This window comes from Malus sylvestris, chloroplast (assembly GCF_916048215.2).
Source record: "Malus sylvestris isolate BBL-3571246 chloroplast, complete genome".
Classification (NCBI taxonomy): Eukaryota; Viridiplantae; Streptophyta; class Magnoliopsida; order Rosales; family Rosaceae; genus Malus; species Malus sylvestris.
The window spans coordinates 115,001-132,500 of NC_062299.1; the positions used below are offsets into that span (position 1 = coordinate 115,001).

Sequence of the window (17,500 nt, forward strand, 5' to 3'; positions counted from 1 at the left end):
AACGAACAACGTAAATAAAACTAATACAAGCATCGGAAATAACATAGTATTGTCTGACTCATGGGGATATGAGAAAGTGCTTTTAGTGCCAAAACGAGTAATACTAATAAAAGGCTGCACCGTGCTTCTTACATTTTCATTACTATTTTCATTACTATTAATTCGATATGTGTTTAAAAAATAAGTTTTTTCATTGTTTTTCGTCGTTAATAAATATAATAAACGCAAATTTTTTTTAATAATTTCGGGTCCTTCTTTATCTTTACCCCATAGAGACATTGAATAGAACGAACTACTTTTTTTGCCACTGTAAGTTTGAAAATAAACGTTTAAATGTCCTTCAAAAGCAAGTAAATAGATCCGAAACATATAAAATGCAGTTAATCCTGCTGTGGACCAAGCTATTATTGCAAAAATAGGTGAATACAACCAACTATCATTAAGAATTTCATCTTTGGACCAAAAACAAGCAAGGGGTGGAATACCAGAAAGAGAAAGTGTACCCAATAAAAAAGCAGTTTTTGTAATTGGTACATGTTTTCTTAAACCGCCCATAAGAACCATATTCTGACTTTTATCTGGAGAATATCCAACAATAGCTTCCATCGCATGAATAATTGATCCAGATCCTAAGAACAACAATGCCTTCGAATAAGCATGAGTAATCAAATGAAATAAAGCAGCTCGATAAGACCCCATACCTAGAGCTAACATCATATAACCCAATTGAGACATTGTAGAATAAGCTAAGCTTTTCTTAATATCTTTTTGAGCAAGAGCTAAAGTGGCTCCTAAAAATAATGTTATTATACCTATCAAAGCTATTAGATTTAGAATGTAAGGTATAACTATGAAAAGAGGAAGAAGCCGAGCTACAAGAAAAATTCCTGCTGCTACCATAGTAGCGGCATGTATAAGAGCCGAAATGGGGGTAGGCCCTTCCATGGCATCAGGTAACCATACATGAAGGGGAAATTGGGCGGATTTAGCAACAGCGCCGGCAAATAATAGGGAGGCGCATAAAGTAACAAATAAAAAATTAACTTCATTATTATAAACCAAGTTATTGAATATTTCAAACAAATCCCGAAATTCGAAACTACCTGTTATCCAATAAAAACCCAAAATTCCTAATAATAAACCAAAATCCCCAACACGATTAGTTACAAACGCTTTTTGACAAGCATTCGCGGCACTGGGTCGTGTGAACCAAAAACCTATTAATAGATAAGAACACACTCCAACTAATTCCCAAAAAATATAAATTTGTATCAAATTAGAACTAGTAACTAATCCCAACATTGAAGTATTGGAAAAACTCATATAAGCAAAAAATCTCAAATATCCCTGATCATGAGACATATAATTGTCACTATAAATAAGAACCATAATTCCAACAGTAGTGATTAATATCGACATAATAGAAGTAAGTGGATCAACCAAGCAGCCAAATTCTAAAGAAAAATCATTATTGATGGTCCAAGACCATACATATTGATAGACAGAATTATTATTTATTTGCTGAATAGAAAAAAGGGCTGAAAAAACCATAACTATACTTAATAATAAAACACTAGGAAAAGCCCACATACGGCGAAGATTTTTTGTTGCCGTTGGAAAAAGTAGAAGTCCTGTTCCAATTAAGATAGGAACTGGAAGTGGAATGAAAGGTATAATCCATGAATATTGATATGTATATTCCATAAAAAAAAAAAAAAAAAAAAATTATCTTAATTAATTGTTTCTGAGTCACCGGTTCTTATTTCTTTTCTTTTGAAAGGGGTCGGTTAATAAAAAAAAAATTAAGATATATAAAATAAAACTTAAATAGAATTTTCTAGCCTTAATTATTCTGAATCTTTCCAAACTACTTCAAATATTTAAAATCAAGAGGTTATAATTGGTCAAATGATATAAATAAGTCACTAGTGAAAAATAAATACGTATTTAATTTTATTAATACTGAATTGTTAATATTAAATTCAAATTTTTAAATAAAATTTTATGAAGATAAAAAATGAAAATTAGAATTTTCATTTTAATTATTACGTATTACAATAATTTTTTTATATCTATAGAACAAGGATAAATAATTATACCAAAAACAGTATTTGATATGAATCATAAAGCCCATAACTAAAACTATTTATTGTAATTCGGTTATTTAGAATCATTAACCAATTTGTTTTGTAACTAATTGTTTGTCTTCCATTACAATAAAAGCTATTTGTAGGAAATGCTATGATATCCAACACTTTAATTTTACGGAAAAAAAAGGGGGCAAATAAAATGCCTTTAAATTATGTATTTTGTATCCTTTAACAGATTAACTACTAGTCTCATTTGATAATTAAAATTTTGTGGACTCTTTCTTCGAGCTTGACCAATTAAATTAATATTAAATTAATTAATATAATAAAAAAAATTATTAAAGTTTTTTTTTATTAAGCGGGAGAAGGATTGGGTTATTAAACTTTTCGATTTTTTTATTACATGTATAAATGTAACATGACGAAAATAGAAAGAAAACGAAACGGACAATCTTTTTTTTTTTTTTTATCAACTTCAATCTATTTGGCATAGTGTACCTTATCGTTCTTATTAATATTTTATGTGATTTTTACCCCCCCCCCTTTTTTTTTTTGGAGTCTAATTTAGAGAAAAAATAGATAGAGAATAGTAAAGAACAATTAATTTTGAACAATAGATGTCTTTCACATCCAACCGAAAAACCTATTATAACTTTTTAATGGCAGTTCCAAAAAAGCGCACCTCTATTTCAAAAAAACGTATTCGTAAAAATATTTGGAAAAGGAAGGGATATAGGGCAGCATTGAAAGCTTTTTCGTTAGCGAAATCTCTTTCTACCGGGAGTTCTAAAAGTTTTTTTTGTGTAACAAATAAATAATCTGAATCGTTCTAATAACTAATAAAGTGATATAATTTTGTTTATAGTTTATTTATAAGTTATAAAAATGATAAATAATATTTATCAATTATAATTAATATTAACATCATAATAGTAAAAGAATAAATATTAATATATAAGATAAATTAAAATATAAACAATATACATTAAAAATAAAATAAATAAAAAAGAATTTGAATTAGTCTCATAATGTTTTAATTTAAACGAATATAAAATTGAATTTGTTTTACTTAAATTTGAAGCCAAATTTTTCTTTCGTTTCTGATATAGATAAGAATTCTGTTGTCTACTGAATTCTAAAAATGAATGGTACTTTTTTGTTTGAAAAAAGGGTAAACGCAAGCGCAAGGTTTCGCCTTTCATTTTAGTATGTTTTATCATTTTCCGGATGGGGATTATCACTTTCCCCATCGCCCTTACTCAATAATAAAAAGAATTTTTTTTTAGTTATATTTTTGATTTTATATTATAAAGAAGAGGTCGTTGAAACTAATTGATTAAGTTTAAAATGTTTTTTTATAATCTTTTAAACCATTATTTTGGGTTTTAGAAATTATTATCACTATATAAATTCCTTAAACCCAATTAAATTAATAAAAGCCCCGTTTACATTTTTAGGTAGTTATATGACGAATGCGCCAATTTTGAGTGATCTATTTTAGATCCTATGTTTCGATTGGAAGATCGATCAAGATATAATATATATATATTAATTAAAAAATTTAGAAAATATTTTGAAGTACGGTACAATTTCTATACGAAATTTTTTTATATGATTGATACGACCATCCCAAATACCTAACTTAATGGGTTTGCTAAATCTTAACGCAAATTCTCTACACAACAAAAAATCCTAACGCAACCTAACTATGCAAATATTTACATAAATCTTTTGAGTGTATCGCTGAAATTGTGTTATATAAAAATTCGATTTTTTTATTAATCGATAAAATGAATTTTTTATTTTAGATTAATAAAATAAATGATAAAAGAAATTAATCATTAAAAAATGCAAACGAGGCAGAACATTTTTTTTACTTATATCCAGGGATTGAAGTAAAAATTATCTAGTTACAACTGTTCCATTTTAGTTTTAGGAGAGCATAAAGTAATAGCCTACGAAAAAATACATTGTTAGTTCAGTTAAATTTAAATAAAATTGACATCCTAAAATACTAAATAACTAAATAAAAAGATAATAATAAGAAAAATAAATATTATTAACGTTAACGAAAACGTTTTAATCCCTAATTTTTAAACAAGTTTTTATTCATCAATTTGAATGGTTTCCTAAAAAAAAATATTGGATTGAATTAACTCCTTCAAGCTCGACGATTGAATAAAAATAGGTTATTATGATTTCGAATAAGCCGCTATGGTGAAATCGGTAGACACGCTGCTCTTAGGAAGCAGTGCTAGAGCATCTCGGTTCGAGTCCGAGTGGCGGCATGGCATCTTCTAAAAGAGTAAGTCCTATAATGAATTCAATTCCCGATTTCAATTCCTATAATTGAGGGACGCCCTTATAAATTTAATAATTTTTATGATATTTTCAACTTTAGAGCATATATTAACTCATATATCCTTTTCGATCGTTTCAATTGTAATTACAATTCATTTGATAATTTTATTAGTCGATGAAATCGTAGGACTAGATGATTCGTCAGAAAAGGGGATGATAGCTACTTTTTTCTGCATAACAGGATTATTAGTTACTCGTTGGATGTATTTGAGGCATTTACCATTAAGTGATTTATATGAATCATTAATTTTTCTTTCGTGGAGTTTTTCCATTATTCATATTATTCCGTATTTTAAAAAACATAAAAACCATTTAAGCGCAATAACCGCGCCAAGTGCTATTTTTACTCAAGGTTTTGCTACTTCGGGTCTTTTAACTGAAATGCATCAATCCGCGATATTAGTACCCGCTCTCCAATCCCATTGGTTAATGATGCACGTAAGTATGATGGTATTGAGCTATGCAGCTCTTTTGTGTGGATCTTTATTATCACTAGCTCTTCTAGTCATTACATTTCGAAAATTCATAAGGATTTTTAGTAAAAGCAATAATTTAGAAAATGAGTCAGTTTACTTTAGTGAGATTCAATACGTGAACGAAAGAAACAATGTCTTACGAAACACTTCTTTTATTTCGTCTCAAAATTATTACAGGTATCAATTGATTCAACAATTGGATCGTTGGAGTTATCGTATTATTAGTCTAGGGTTTATCCTTTTAACCGTAGGTATTCTTTCAGGAGCAGTATGGGCTAATGAAGCATGGGGATCATATTGGAATTGGGATCCAAAGGAGACTTGGGCATTTATTACTTGGACCATATTCGCTATTTATTTACATATTAGAACAAATAAAAATTTTGAAAGTGTAAATTCTGCAATTGTGGCCTCAATGGGCTTTCTTATAATTTGGATATGCTATTTTGGGGTTAATCTATTAGGAATAGGGTTGCATAGTTATGGTTCATTTACATTAACATCTAATTGAATAAAAGACTTGACGAATAGAAACATAGGACGGCATACAGGTATATATACGAAAACTTCATGTAAACAATCAAGAACCATTTGAATCATTTCCATTACTTGATTCAAATGGTTCTCACAAATTCAAAAGATATCTAGTTATAATAGAATTCCAATTTATTTATTTTACTTAAAAGAATATAAAAGACTCATTTTTTTATTGTACAATCAACCATTTTTAAAATCATGGGATTTCAGTTTCATTTTTTGGTTTACTCACAAAAACTATCGAAAAAAATAATTGGATATAATAGCTTCGACCTTGTCAACTGATAATGATAAAACGAAATCGGGATAAACACCAATACCTATTACAGGTAAAAGGATAGAGATCGAAACAAATAATTCTCGCGGTCCAGAATCAAAAAAATAAGAGTTTGGGGCATTAAAAAGCTTGTATCCATAGAACATCTGGCGTAACATAGATAATGAATAAATAGGAGTTAATATCATTCCAATTGCCATTACAAAAGTTATTAATATTTTTGTCATTAAAAGATATTTTTGACTAGTAAGTATTCCAAAAAAAACTAACAATTCGGCAACAAAACCGCTCATGCCCGGTAATGCAAGAGAAGCCATTGATAAGATACTGAAAGTCGTGAATATTTTTGGAATTGCGATAGCCATTCCGCCCATTTCGTCGAGATAAACAAGACGTATTCTATCATAACTCGTTCCGGCCAAGAAAAAAAGCGCAGCGCCAATAAATCCGTGAGAGATTATTTGTAAAATGGCTCCGTTGAGTCCTGTATCGCTTATAGAACCAATTCCTATAATTATGAAACCCATATGAGATACAGAAGAGTAGGCTATTCTTTTTTTTAAATTACGCTGACCGGGAGATGTTGAAGCTGCATAGATTATTTGAATTGTGCCTACTATAATCAACCAGGGAGAGAATATAGAATGGGCGTGGGGTAATAATTCCATATTGATCCGAACCAATCCATACGCTCCCATTTTTAATAAGATTCCGGCTAAAAGCATACAAGTACTGTAATGTGCCTCTCCATGGGTGTCTGGTAACCATGTATGTAAGGGTATGATCGGTGATTTGACAGCAAAAGCAATAAGAAATCCAATATAGAATATTATTTCCAGTGCTACAGGATACGATTGATTAGCTGATGTTTCAAAATTTAATGTTGGTTCATTGGAACCATATAAACCAATACCCAAAACTCCCATTAATAAAAAAACGGAACTTCCTGCAGTGTACAAAATAAATTTTGTAGCCGAATACAAACGTTTCTTTCCCCCCCACATGGATAGAAGTAGATAAACTGGAATTAATTCTAACTCCCACATGATGAAAAAAAGTAAAAGGTCTCGAGAAGAAAATGGTCCTATTTGACCGCTATACATTGCTAACATCAGAAAATGGAATAGTCGGGAATCTCGAGTAATCGGCCGAGCCGCTAAAGTAGCTAAAGTTGTGATAAATCCTGTCAGTAAAATGGGTCCTATAGAAATTCCATCTATTCCCAATCTCCAGTAAAAATCAAAAAAATCGATCCATTTATAATCCTCTGTCAGTTGCATTAATGGATCATCCAATTGGAAACGATAACCGAATGCATAGGTTGTTAGAAGGAGTTCCATTGTGCATATACCTATAGTATACCACCGAATTATCTTATTTCCTCTATGAGGGAGAAAGAAAATTAAGGAACCCGCGAATATTGGCAAAACTACAACTAGCGTTAACCAAGGAAAATTATTCATGGTAAAAACAAGATAAACTTGGACCAGAAAAACCCGTGCTCAAAATAAATAGTTTTTGAGCGCGGGTTTTTGTCGGTAAAGGTAAAAAAATCAAATGTATTCAAGTGGGGTTTTCTGGAACGTATTAATAAGCCAGACCCATACTTCGAGTTGTTTCATGCCATAAATAAACTCGAACACTCAAGAAATCTGTCGGACAGGCGGATTCACATCTCTTACAACCGACACAGTCCTCTGTTCTTGGAGCAGAAGCAATTTGCTTAGCTTTACACCCGTCCCAAGGTATCATTTCTAATACATCCGTTGGGCAGGCGCGCACGCATTGAGTACACCCTATACACGTATCATAAATCTTTACTGAATGTGACATTTGGATCTATAAATTTTTGAATGTCAGAAAGTTTCGATCTAGTAAACTTGTAAATGAATCATATATTTAGACACCAGATGAATCAATAATTTATCATAATTTTTCTAATCAATCTACTTCTGGATTGACTCATGCGATAGAGCCAAGATACTTTAATTTCTTACATTTTTGAAAACATGTATTATTACGTAATGTATGGTCATGGTAATTCTAATTTATGAATATTAGAATTTATATGATTAATACTACTTATTCAACAAATTCGATTGATTGATACGAGTTGATTTTCTGTTACGATAAATTGATGAAACAATAGCCGGGCCAATAGCTGCTTCAGCGGCTGCAATAGCTATAACAAAAATTGAGAAAATATTTCCTTTTAATTGGCGACTATCAAAAAAATCAGAAAATGTTACGAAATTCATATTAACCGCATTCAGTATAAGTTCAAGACACATAAGGGCTCTAACCATATTCCGGCTCGTGATCAATCCATAGATACCGATAGAAAATAAGTAGGCACTCAAAACAAGTACATGTTCGAGCATCATTGACCAACTCCTTATCAATTTCGATTCATTTCAATATGAACTGAACAACAATTCAACAGATTCAATTGACTAGAATAAAAAAAAGTACGGAACAAAGGCAGATTTTCTATTGTTAATAGAATAGATTGAATAATTTCTATTTTAGACATAAACAATCTTTAATTAAAGGGAAATAAATGTAATGTAATAAAACCGAACAGAGTTTAATGTGCATTGCTAATTCTATAAATTTTTTACTGTCGCGCCACGGCAATTGCACCTATCAAAGCGGCTAAAAGAATTATCGAAACGAATTCAAATGGAAGAAAAAAATCTGTTGATAAATGAATTCCAATTTGTTGACTATTACTTATCAAATCTTGCTCTATAATCTGGTTTGATCTTGTAGTCCAAATAATTCCGTACCATGACGTATCCGTAATAATAATCATGAGTAAAACAAAAATACTTGTACAAACTGGCAAAGTAACCACATCCCCAATGGTCCAAAGATTCAAATCTTTGTAATATTCTGAACCATTCATGAACATCACAGCAAATACGATTAAAACATTTATAGCTCCCACGTAAATAAGGAGTTGTGCAGCAGCTACAAAATAAGAGTTTAATAGAATATAGAATAAGGATATACAAACAAGAACCAGTCCCAATGAAAAGGCAGAATAAATGGGGTTGGTAAATAATACCACCCCCATACCTCCTAGTATAAGAACCGATCCCAGAAAGACTAAAAGAAAATCATGTATTGGTCCGGGCAAATCCATTATATGTAAAATAAGAGATAAATAGAAATGTTTTTCATGACCTTATTGAGACCCGACCAGAAAATTTTTTTTTTATGATTTTTGAGCAATTCCTAATTTAATCCTAAGTAAATAAATACTAAGGGATATGAATAAATGTGAGTACTATTATTGGACTAATTTCATTCTTTATCTGAAAGAGTCGTTCTAATTCTAAACTATATATTTTAAAACAATTATGGATATATTAATTAATGGATTTTCAATCCAAATTAAGACGCGTTTCTTACCAACCAATCAATAGTTGGTATTTGTAGTTATTGACCAAACAACACGAAAGAAACCTAAATTCCTTCTATATTAGTTATTAGTAAAGTAATTATAAATTATTCGTTAATAAGAGATTTACTTATTTATTTGAGGCGAATTCAAAATTGTTCGAATTGTATAATCGTCAATTACTGACATTGGTAAACGACCCAAAGCAATTTGATTATAATTCAATTCGTGACGATCATAAGTAGAAAGTTCATATTCTTCAGTCATTGATAAACAATTCGTTGGACAATACTCAACGCAATTACCACAAAATATACAGACTCCGAAATCAATACTGTAATTAAGCAGCCGTTTCTTGCGAATATCATTTTCCAATTTCCAATCAACAACGGGTAGATCTATAGGACATACACGAACGCATACTTCACAAGCAATACATTTATCAAATTCAAAATGGATTCGACCGCGGAAACGATCCGCGGTGATTAATTTTTCATAAGGATATTGAATAGTTACGGGTAAACGATTTGCGTGGGATAAAGTAATCATGAAACTTTGACCAATGTACCTTGCAGCTCGTACTGTTTGTTGACCATAATTCATGAACCCAGTTACCATAGAGAACATATCGTTAATATATATATGAATAGTTTTATGTTTGTTTATTTCTCTTGTTTGAGACACATTGTGAATATAGAATGTTACTTTACAGTGAAAAGAGTTGGAAAGAAGTTGTTAATAATAGATTACCGAGAGAAATAGGTAAAAGAAATTTCCATCCAAGATTCAATAGTTGGTCCATTCTTAGCCTCGGTAAAGTCCATCTTGTTGTGATAGGAATGAACAAGAACAAATAAGTTTTAGCTAATGTAATAAAGATACCAATTATCGCTCCAAAAACGCCACATGTTTTATTTATTTCAAAAAGCTCAGAAACATATATGTCCGGAATAGATATATTCCAACCTCCCAAGTAAAGAACTGTTACAAATAATGAAGAAACCAATAGGTTTAGATAGGAAGCAACATAAAATAACCCAAATTTTATACCCGAGTATTCGGTTTGATAACCTGCTACTAACTCTTCTTCTGCTTCTGGTAAATCAAAAGGTAATCTCTCACATTCTGCTAGGGAAGAAATAATAAAAATGATAAACCCTATAGGCTGACGCCACAAATTCCATCCCCAAAAACCATATTTTGATTGCGCCTCAACAATATCAATTGTACTTAAACTGTTAGATAATTATAGTCGGTGATACCATCACTGTTACCATCGCTATTACAGAACCGTACATGAGATTTTCACCTCATACGGCTCCTTGAAGGCCAGAAATAAATATAGGGACCGCGTCAGTATTCTTTTTTGAATCTTGATATGTTTGTAGGATGGATAACTATCGGCCGGTCCCAAATTAGACCAATTGAATTCTGTCTGTTAGAATTATTTTAATTCAAAATAAAATCAAAAAAGTACTTCTGAATTGATCTCATCCTTTCTTTAATTTAATTAATTTCAATAATTATTTCAATTCTTCTTTGTTCAGTAATAACTTAACTGTTCAATAAAATACTTCTTGTAAAAATATCAATAACCCGTTGGTTTCACGTACGAAAAAAAAATTCTATATTAATTAATGAATTATGACACAAATTCTATATCTATTAATATGTATATGGGAAAGAATAAAAGTAACAAATAATAAATAAAGTATATCTTTTTTTTTTTTTTTTTTTTTTTTTTCGTTCCTATTCTTCTTTCTATTTCTGAGAAAAAGAGGGCTTTCAAAATAAAGTAAAGGATTATTTCGTTTCGAATAGTTATTTATTAAATCGGTGGATAGGAGTATACTCTGGATCGGAATCGTGTCATGGGGAGTACTGCCTGATCATTTCTACCAACTTAAAGCCCCAATTAGTATTCTTTGTTTGTATATTATGTAAAAATGTCCTTTTGGAGAATTTACATAGTCTCCATTACTAATCCTTTCCATATGTTCGTGTTTCTAACCATCCACTCGTTTTTGCTCAATCCCCCGTTATGCTAATACATAAAAATGATAGTGAAAACTCAATACGGTTGATCTTTTGAACCCGCTTCAAGTCAGGATGACTAATCAACCAATCTTGGGGGAAACGGTCTCTTCTGTTTATGTTTATTTCCGCTTAACTCTCTAACTCTTATACATAGAAAATGAGAATCAATCTTTTTACTGCGAATTTATATATAAGCTGTTTTCTTTCACTCATATAACTATTTGATTTAGTTCATCAACCCGAATAATGAATAAAAAAAAAATTAAGATATCTACTCAATCCATTCCAACCCTTTCCTTGAAAGGAAGGAATAGAGAAAAGTTTATGTCTATGTATCAACGAATCGCACGTAGAGATATTGATAACACACATAAAGTTAATGGTATTTCATAACTAATCGATTGAGCAGCAGCTCGTAGACCGCCTAAAAAGGAATATTTATTATTTGACCCGTATCCCGACATAAGAAGTCCAATTGGAGCAATACTGGAAATAGCAATCCATAAAAAAACACCGATATTGAGATCCGCTAAAACAAGGTGATATCCAAAAGGAACTACTGAATAGCTTACTAAAATTGATATGACTGCTATGGATGGCCCGATACTGAATAAACGAGTATCCCCCCTAGATGGAAAAAGATTTTCTTTGAAAAGTAGTTTTGTCCCATCTGCTAGAGCTTGAAGAACTCCCAAAGGGCCGGCGTATTCAGGTCCAATACGTTGTTGTATCCCTGCCGATATTTCTCTTTCTAACCATACAATTACCAGTACGCCTATTGTGATTCCCACTACAAGAGTCAAAATAGGAACAAGAACCCATAGAATTCCATAAACCTCTTTAAAAAATTCTAATCTAGAAAAAGAATCGATATCTTGTACTTCCGGTGTATCAATTATCATTTCAACGATCAACTTCTCCCATAATGATATCTATACTACCTAGTATCGTCATAATATCAGCCAATTTCATTCTTTTAACTAACCGCGGAAGAATTTGCAAATTGATAAAACCCGGCGGGCGGATTTTCCATCTCCAAGGAAAACCACTCTGATCCCCTATGAGAAAAATTCCCAATTCTCCCTTTGGGGCTTCTACTCTCACATAAAGTTCTTGTTTCGGCAATTCAAATGTAGGAGACGGCTTTTTACTAATAAATCGATATTCAAAATCATTCCATTCCGGATTCCTTTCTCTATCAAAGTATCGTATTTCTAAATTCTCATAGGGTCCCCCTGGAATTCCTTCCAGGGCCTGTTGAATAATTTTTACGGATTCTATCATTTCACCAATTCGGACTAGATAACGAGCCAATGAATCTCCTTCTTTTTGCCACTGTACTTCCCAATCAAATTCGTCGTAACATTCATAATGATCAACTTTACGAAGATCCCATTGTATTCCGGAAGCTCGCAGCATTGGTCCCGATAAACCCCAATTTATTACTTCCTCTCTACCAATAATGCCTACTCCCTCGACTCGTTCTAAAAAAATAGGATTTCGTGTAATAAGTTTTTGATATTCAGCAACTCTTGTTAAAAAATAATCGCAGAAATCCAAACATTTATCTATCCAGCCATGAGGTAGATCGGCCGCTACTCCTCCGATACGAAAATAATTATGCATCATTCTCATACCGGTGGCAGCTTCGAATAGATCATATACTAATTCTCTTTCTCTGAAAATATAGAAAAAGGGAGTTTGTGCACCAATATCCGCCATAAAAGGACCGAGCCATAACAGATGAGAAGCTATACGACTCAACTCCAACATAATTATTCTGATATAGCTGGCTCTTTTAGGTACTTGAATATTTCCCAACTGTTCCGGTCCGTTTACAGTTATTGCTTCTGTGAACATAGTAGCTAAATAATCCCACCGTGTTACATAAGGCAAATATTGTATAATTGTTCGATTTTCCGCAATTTTTTCCATTCCTCGGTGTAAATAACCCAATATTGGTTCACAGTCAATAACATCTTCACCATCTAGAGTAATGATGAGTCGAAGAACACCATGCATTGATGGGTGGTGGGGGCCCATATTGACTATCATGAGGTCTTTTCTTGTAGCCGGTATATTCATAGGTTTTTCCTCGATTCATTCTTTCATGAATTGCTGAAAACGAAAAAAAGTTCATTAAAATTCAAGATCTAATAAATCAAATAATTCAAAATGCCTTTATAAAAATAAAATTAACGAGTTTTTGACTCCCGAATATCCAACCGATTAATTAATTCTTTATAACATATTCTATTTTTCTTTGACAAATAAGACAGTAATCGTTGGCGTTTTCCCAGAATTTTACGTAAACCTCTCTGAGATAAATAGTCTTTTTTGTGTAATTGTAAATGTGAAGTAAGTCTTCGTATCCTATTGGTGAAACTAACTATTTGAAATTCAACAGATCCTCTGTTTTCGTCTTTTTCTTCTTGTGAAATAACTGAGATGAATGAATTTTTTACCATAAACTGAAATCTTCTCTCCCCCCCTCTTTTTATTTTAAGATATTTTTTATTGATAGATATCTTTATTGATCAGTAATAATAATGCCCCTAATTTTTATTTGGTATATACAATAATTTGAATTTCGTTATTAATTTCTAATTTTTTTAATTTAATAAAACTTACTCAATCCTATTTTCATTTTAAAATTGGATTTGAAAGGGGATACAAAAGTATGGTTGGTTTCTTCACTCACAAAAGATAAAAGTTTAGACCTAAAATAAGAAAATTTTGTTCATTCTAGATCTAATTGATATGTCATTGAATTAGTATCATGTATCAGAATGGAATGTAAGACAATGTATGCGTGCATCTCTTTGTCGTCATAGACCAGATATGGTATGGGAAATATAGGAAAAATGTACTATTAATGAATTTTCAATCGCGGATACATATGTATCCTTACCATACTGAAACAACTGCCATTATTGGTATTAAACCAATAACGATTCATACAAGCTAAATCTTCTAATCGATAATTGGGCCAAAGAAATAGCTTTAATTTTATAAGTTTTTTTTTATATTTTTTGCTTTTATCCACAACTTGACTGTTTACCTCATTCCCATTACAAAAAGATGCCTTTCTATGTCTATTCTTAGAATTTAAACAAATTAGAATTCGCAATTCTCTACGACGTCTAGGCGATAAAATATTTTCAGGAACAAACAAATCATAATTTTTTTTATATCTATTTCCAGTCATCTTTTGATGTTTTGTAATGACTTCATCAGAATTCTTATCAACATGTTTTTTTTCTCGGTATCTTTGATTTATTTGATGTTTACTTTTATGAACTAATGAAATACCGAGGGTTTGATACATAATAAATTTTCCATCATTTTTTATAGCTAGACGAATTGGTTCAATAATCAAAAATCCCCTTTTAATAAATTCTGTAAGAGTTACATCTTTCTGAATCGTCAAAATATCCAGACTCATTTCGCCCCTTTGAATAGAGGATATAGTAATTTCTCTTGGATTTATCAGTCTAAGCAGGAGACAATATACGTTGATGTTATTGATTATTTTTTTATTTAAAGAATCATCCCATCTCAATTGAAAATACAAATACCTTTTTAGGAAGAAATCAAACTCCGCTTTTGTATTGATCTTGTATTGCTTTTTATTTCTATGTTTTTTCATGTCCGATCCCGTATAATCTTCTTCAACATCTTTTTCTTGGTTTGAAAGAGCTGATTTAAGATCTGCTTGGCCCGTGGATTCTTTTTCTCCTTGATTTCGGTTTTCTAATTCAAGAGATTTTTTTTCATTCGACGATATTGATATAAAAGGATCTCTTTTTTTATTTCCAGTGATGCTTTTGTTTTCACTAGCATTTTTTTTTATATTAGAATTAAAAAGTAGTAATTTAATTGGTATAACCCACGGTTTCATTTTATACGTATTATAAAGTCTCACAAATTCTGGCAAGAACCAAAGTTCCAGATTTGATATGGGACGACTTAGTATTTCTTCATTCATTCCCATCCAATCCAAAAGGGGTTTTTGATTGGATAGGTTGATTTTTTGATCTTGCTGAAGTGTGAGATAAAAAAGACCCTTATTATTGATTTTATCAATTATTTGATACTTATTAACCCTAGTCTTAGTATATTTATTACTGTTAGTGTCAGTATCAATATTGATCCAGGCCTCAATATCGACCTTCGTTTTAAGACAAAAATCGAGAATTCTCCAATCAAAATATTTTCTATCCGTATTTTTATCCATATCTCGAATATCATCTTCTACCATATTAAATGATTTTTGTTTATGTGTGTTGTAATTATAAAAAATATCTTGGTTAGTTTTTACTTGTAATGGTGATCCATAAATTGAAGAGTACTTCTTAGTTTCATAATTTATAGATTTATATGCTAAAAGATCATATCCATATTGTTTTTTAAAATTATCCTTTTGATTCAATAATAAATCCGTTTCAATTTTTGTTTTTTTTTCGTAGTGAATTAATTCATCTTTTTCATATAAATCACACAAATCTTTATATAAATCTTTATTTTGAGCTATACAGTTCAATATATTTCGCCATTTTTGTGGTACTACTCTAGACCATTTAATTTGAGATACATCACATTGATATTGATAATGACTCCTTAACCAATTTGTCCATTGATTCATTCCAGAATTGCGAAGATTCTTAGGTCTTAATTCGGAATGAAATAGTTCTTGTCTTACAACAAAAAAATCCTTTATTTCATTCTTAAGAAAAAAGGGGGTTCCATTATATTGAAATACGGATTTCAATTTCTCTAACTTAATAAGTTGGGTTTGTGATAATTTGTAAAATACATATGCTTGTGAAAAGTAAGATAAGTCAAAAAAAGTCTTTGAATTTTTTTGACTAAGACTAATATTAGTATTAGAAAGTGACTCTTTTATAATCGAAATAAATTTAATTAAACTTTGATTTGTTTTATTAATTCTTTCTTGATTTGCTTCATTACTGTTAATGTTTTTATTAAAATTTTTTTTTGTTGATTCAAGAAAAAGTTGTGTATTGATACTAGGAATATTAATCATAGATAGAAAGATATCTATGTATATCTTTTCAATGAAAAATATTATAAAATAATGGGATTTACGGATTAATCGAGCAGTTCTTCTTTTTAATATCTGCCAAATATTTTTTTGTGATTCCAATCTTTTATCATCATAACTTATTTTGTTAGAACTCAAATTTCTATCTGAAGTTATAAATCCCTTTTTCTTGTCTTTTGTAATTTTTTCTATTTGATTTATGATTGTGTTTATTCTATCAGTCAGATCTTGCATTTTTTTTTCTGTTAATGAATAATTTGTCCAATTCTGAGATCTAATTTGAATGGACGATTCCTGAATCATCCGATTACTGATTATTGAATCTTTTTTAATTTCACTCAATTCATATACTTCTATTTTTCTCAATCCAAATAATATAATTGGGTTTATTTTTGAGAGTTCTTTTATTATTTCTTTTATAAACAGAATGTTTTTAATGATCCATTTTTTTGGTTTTTTTGAGACATTTAGAAAAAATTTTGTTTGTTCTTTAAAAATTCCTAGAATTATAAAACATTTCTTTTGCAATTTTTTCATTTTTTTTTTGAGTTCTTTTAAAATCGGTTCAAAAAATGAAAGTTTTTTTCTGGGAGAACCAAAAGGTAGTTCAGCTTCCATTCCAAAAATTGTTAAAAAACAAAAATCATTTTTTTGACCTTGCTTTTTCATTGGATCATTATAAGGGGCTCGTAACTTAGATCTGTGCCAAGGTTTAAGACGAAAAGGAAATAGGATCTTGATCTGAATGCCGTCTGTTAACCAGTTTTTTGGAAATTCTTTTTCTGATAATTGAACGCCGTTATAGGTACATTTAACATGCATTTCTCTATTCCAATCCTTTAAGTCCTCATACCATTCCGGAAATTGAAATAATAGTATACGGACGATATTTTTAGCTATTATCAATGAAGGTAATATAATATATTTTCTAAGAATTGATTGGGTTACTAATAAAAAACCTCTCATTACTTGAGCAAGTAAAATACTATCCCAGGCTTCCGCTATTTGTATACGCACTTTCTCCTTTCTTTTGTCTTCTTCTTTTTTGTCCTCCTCTTTTTTTTTCGCGCTTTCTTTTGTCTTTTTCTCTGTATAATTCGAAATTGTGAATTCTGTGTTTTTCCACATCCAATTTCTAAAAATTTTTTTCATCCGTTCAGAAATATCAAAAAAAAAAAAAAAAGATTTGTCTATTCGGTCCAAAAAAAGAGGGGAATGCGCATTTGCTTCAAAGAGTTTCCAAGTAACTGT

General features: G+C 30.5%; 12 protein-coding genes and 1 non-coding gene across 13 annotated transcripts in view; 3 read left to right on the forward strand and 10 right to left on the reverse strand. All coding sequences in view use genetic code 11, as the record gives it.

The window, feature by feature from the left end:
- The window catches only part of ndhF (NADH-plastoquinone oxidoreductase subunit 5), a 2,256-nt gene extending 552 nt beyond the window's left edge, over positions 1–1,704 (reverse strand). Inside the window, exon 1 of the mRNA in view lies at positions 1–1,704. This exon is cut by the window's left edge and continues 552 nt beyond it. Within this exon, the coding sequence (YP_010330073.1) occupies positions 1–1,704 (1,704 nt within the window).
- Positions 1,705–2,707: 1,003 nt separating this feature from the next.
- rpl32 (ribosomal protein L32) lies at positions 2,708–2,908 on the forward strand. The gene has a single exon. It carries the CDS (start codon positions 2,708–2,710, stop codon positions 2,906–2,908), a length of 201 nt encoding a protein of 66 aa, YP_010330074.1.
- Positions 2,909–4,298: 1,390 nt separating this feature from the next.
- On the forward strand, positions 4,299–4,378 carry trnL-UAG. Its single transcript has one exon. It is a non-coding gene; the product is annotated as a tRNA-Leu (tRNA).
- A 94-nt stretch (positions 4,379–4,472) lies between these two features.
- Positions 4,473–5,438, forward strand: ccsA (cytochrome c heme attachment protein). Its single transcript has one exon. It carries the CDS (start codon positions 4,473–4,475, stop codon positions 5,436–5,438), a length of 966 nt encoding a protein of 321 aa, YP_010330075.1.
- Positions 5,439–5,701: 263 nt separating this feature from the next.
- Positions 5,702–7,204, reverse strand: ndhD (NADH-plastoquinone oxidoreductase subunit 4). Its single transcript has one exon. The coding sequence runs from the start codon at positions 7,202–7,204 to the stop codon at positions 5,702–5,704; it is 1,503 nt and encodes a 500-aa protein (YP_010330076.1).
- A 124-nt stretch (positions 7,205–7,328) lies between these two features.
- On the reverse strand, positions 7,329–7,574 carry psaC (photosystem I subunit VII). Its single transcript has one exon. It carries the CDS (start codon positions 7,572–7,574, stop codon positions 7,329–7,331), a length of 246 nt encoding a protein of 81 aa, YP_010330077.1.
- A 245-nt stretch (positions 7,575–7,819) lies between these two features.
- ndhE (NADH-plastoquinone oxidoreductase subunit 4L) lies at positions 7,820–8,122 on the reverse strand. Its single transcript has one exon. The coding sequence runs from the start codon at positions 8,120–8,122 to the stop codon at positions 7,820–7,822; it is 303 nt and encodes a 100-aa protein (YP_010330078.1).
- Positions 8,123–8,358: 236 nt separating this feature from the next.
- Positions 8,359–8,889, reverse strand: ndhG (NADH-plastoquinone oxidoreductase subunit 6). The gene has a single exon. The coding sequence runs from the start codon at positions 8,887–8,889 to the stop codon at positions 8,359–8,361; it is 531 nt and encodes a 176-aa protein (YP_010330079.1).
- Positions 8,890–9,273: 384 nt separating this feature from the next.
- On the reverse strand, positions 9,274–9,774 carry ndhI (NADH-plastoquinone oxidoreductase subunit I). The gene has a single exon. The coding sequence runs from the start codon at positions 9,772–9,774 to the stop codon at positions 9,274–9,276; it is 501 nt and encodes a 166-aa protein (YP_010330080.1).
- A 79-nt stretch (positions 9,775–9,853) lies between these two features.
- ndhA (NADH-plastoquinone oxidoreductase subunit 1) lies at positions 9,854–12,086 on the reverse strand. Its single transcript has 2 exons — positions 11,535–12,086; positions 9,854–10,393 (listed from the first exon to the last, which is right to left on the reverse strand). Exons 1-2 carry the CDS (start codon positions 12,084–12,086, stop codon positions 9,854–9,856), a joined length of 1,092 nt encoding a protein of 363 aa, YP_010330081.1.
- Position 12,087: 1 nt separating this feature from the next.
- ndhH (NADH-plastoquinone oxidoreductase subunit 7) lies at positions 12,088–13,269 on the reverse strand. Its single transcript has one exon. It carries the CDS (start codon positions 13,267–13,269, stop codon positions 12,088–12,090), a length of 1,182 nt encoding a protein of 393 aa, YP_010330082.1.
- A 110-nt stretch (positions 13,270–13,379) lies between these two features.
- rps15 (ribosomal protein S15) lies at positions 13,380–13,652 on the reverse strand. The gene has a single exon. It carries the CDS (start codon positions 13,650–13,652, stop codon positions 13,380–13,382), a length of 273 nt encoding a protein of 90 aa, YP_010330083.1.
- A 404-nt stretch (positions 13,653–14,056) lies between these two features.
- Positions 14,057–17,500, reverse strand: part of ycf1 (hypothetical protein RF1) — a 5,640-nt gene continuing 2,196 nt past the window's right edge. The window contains exon 1 of the mRNA in view: positions 14,057–17,500. This exon is cut by the window's right edge and continues 2,196 nt beyond it. Coding sequence (YP_010330084.1) covers positions 14,057–17,500 — 3,444 coding nt within the window.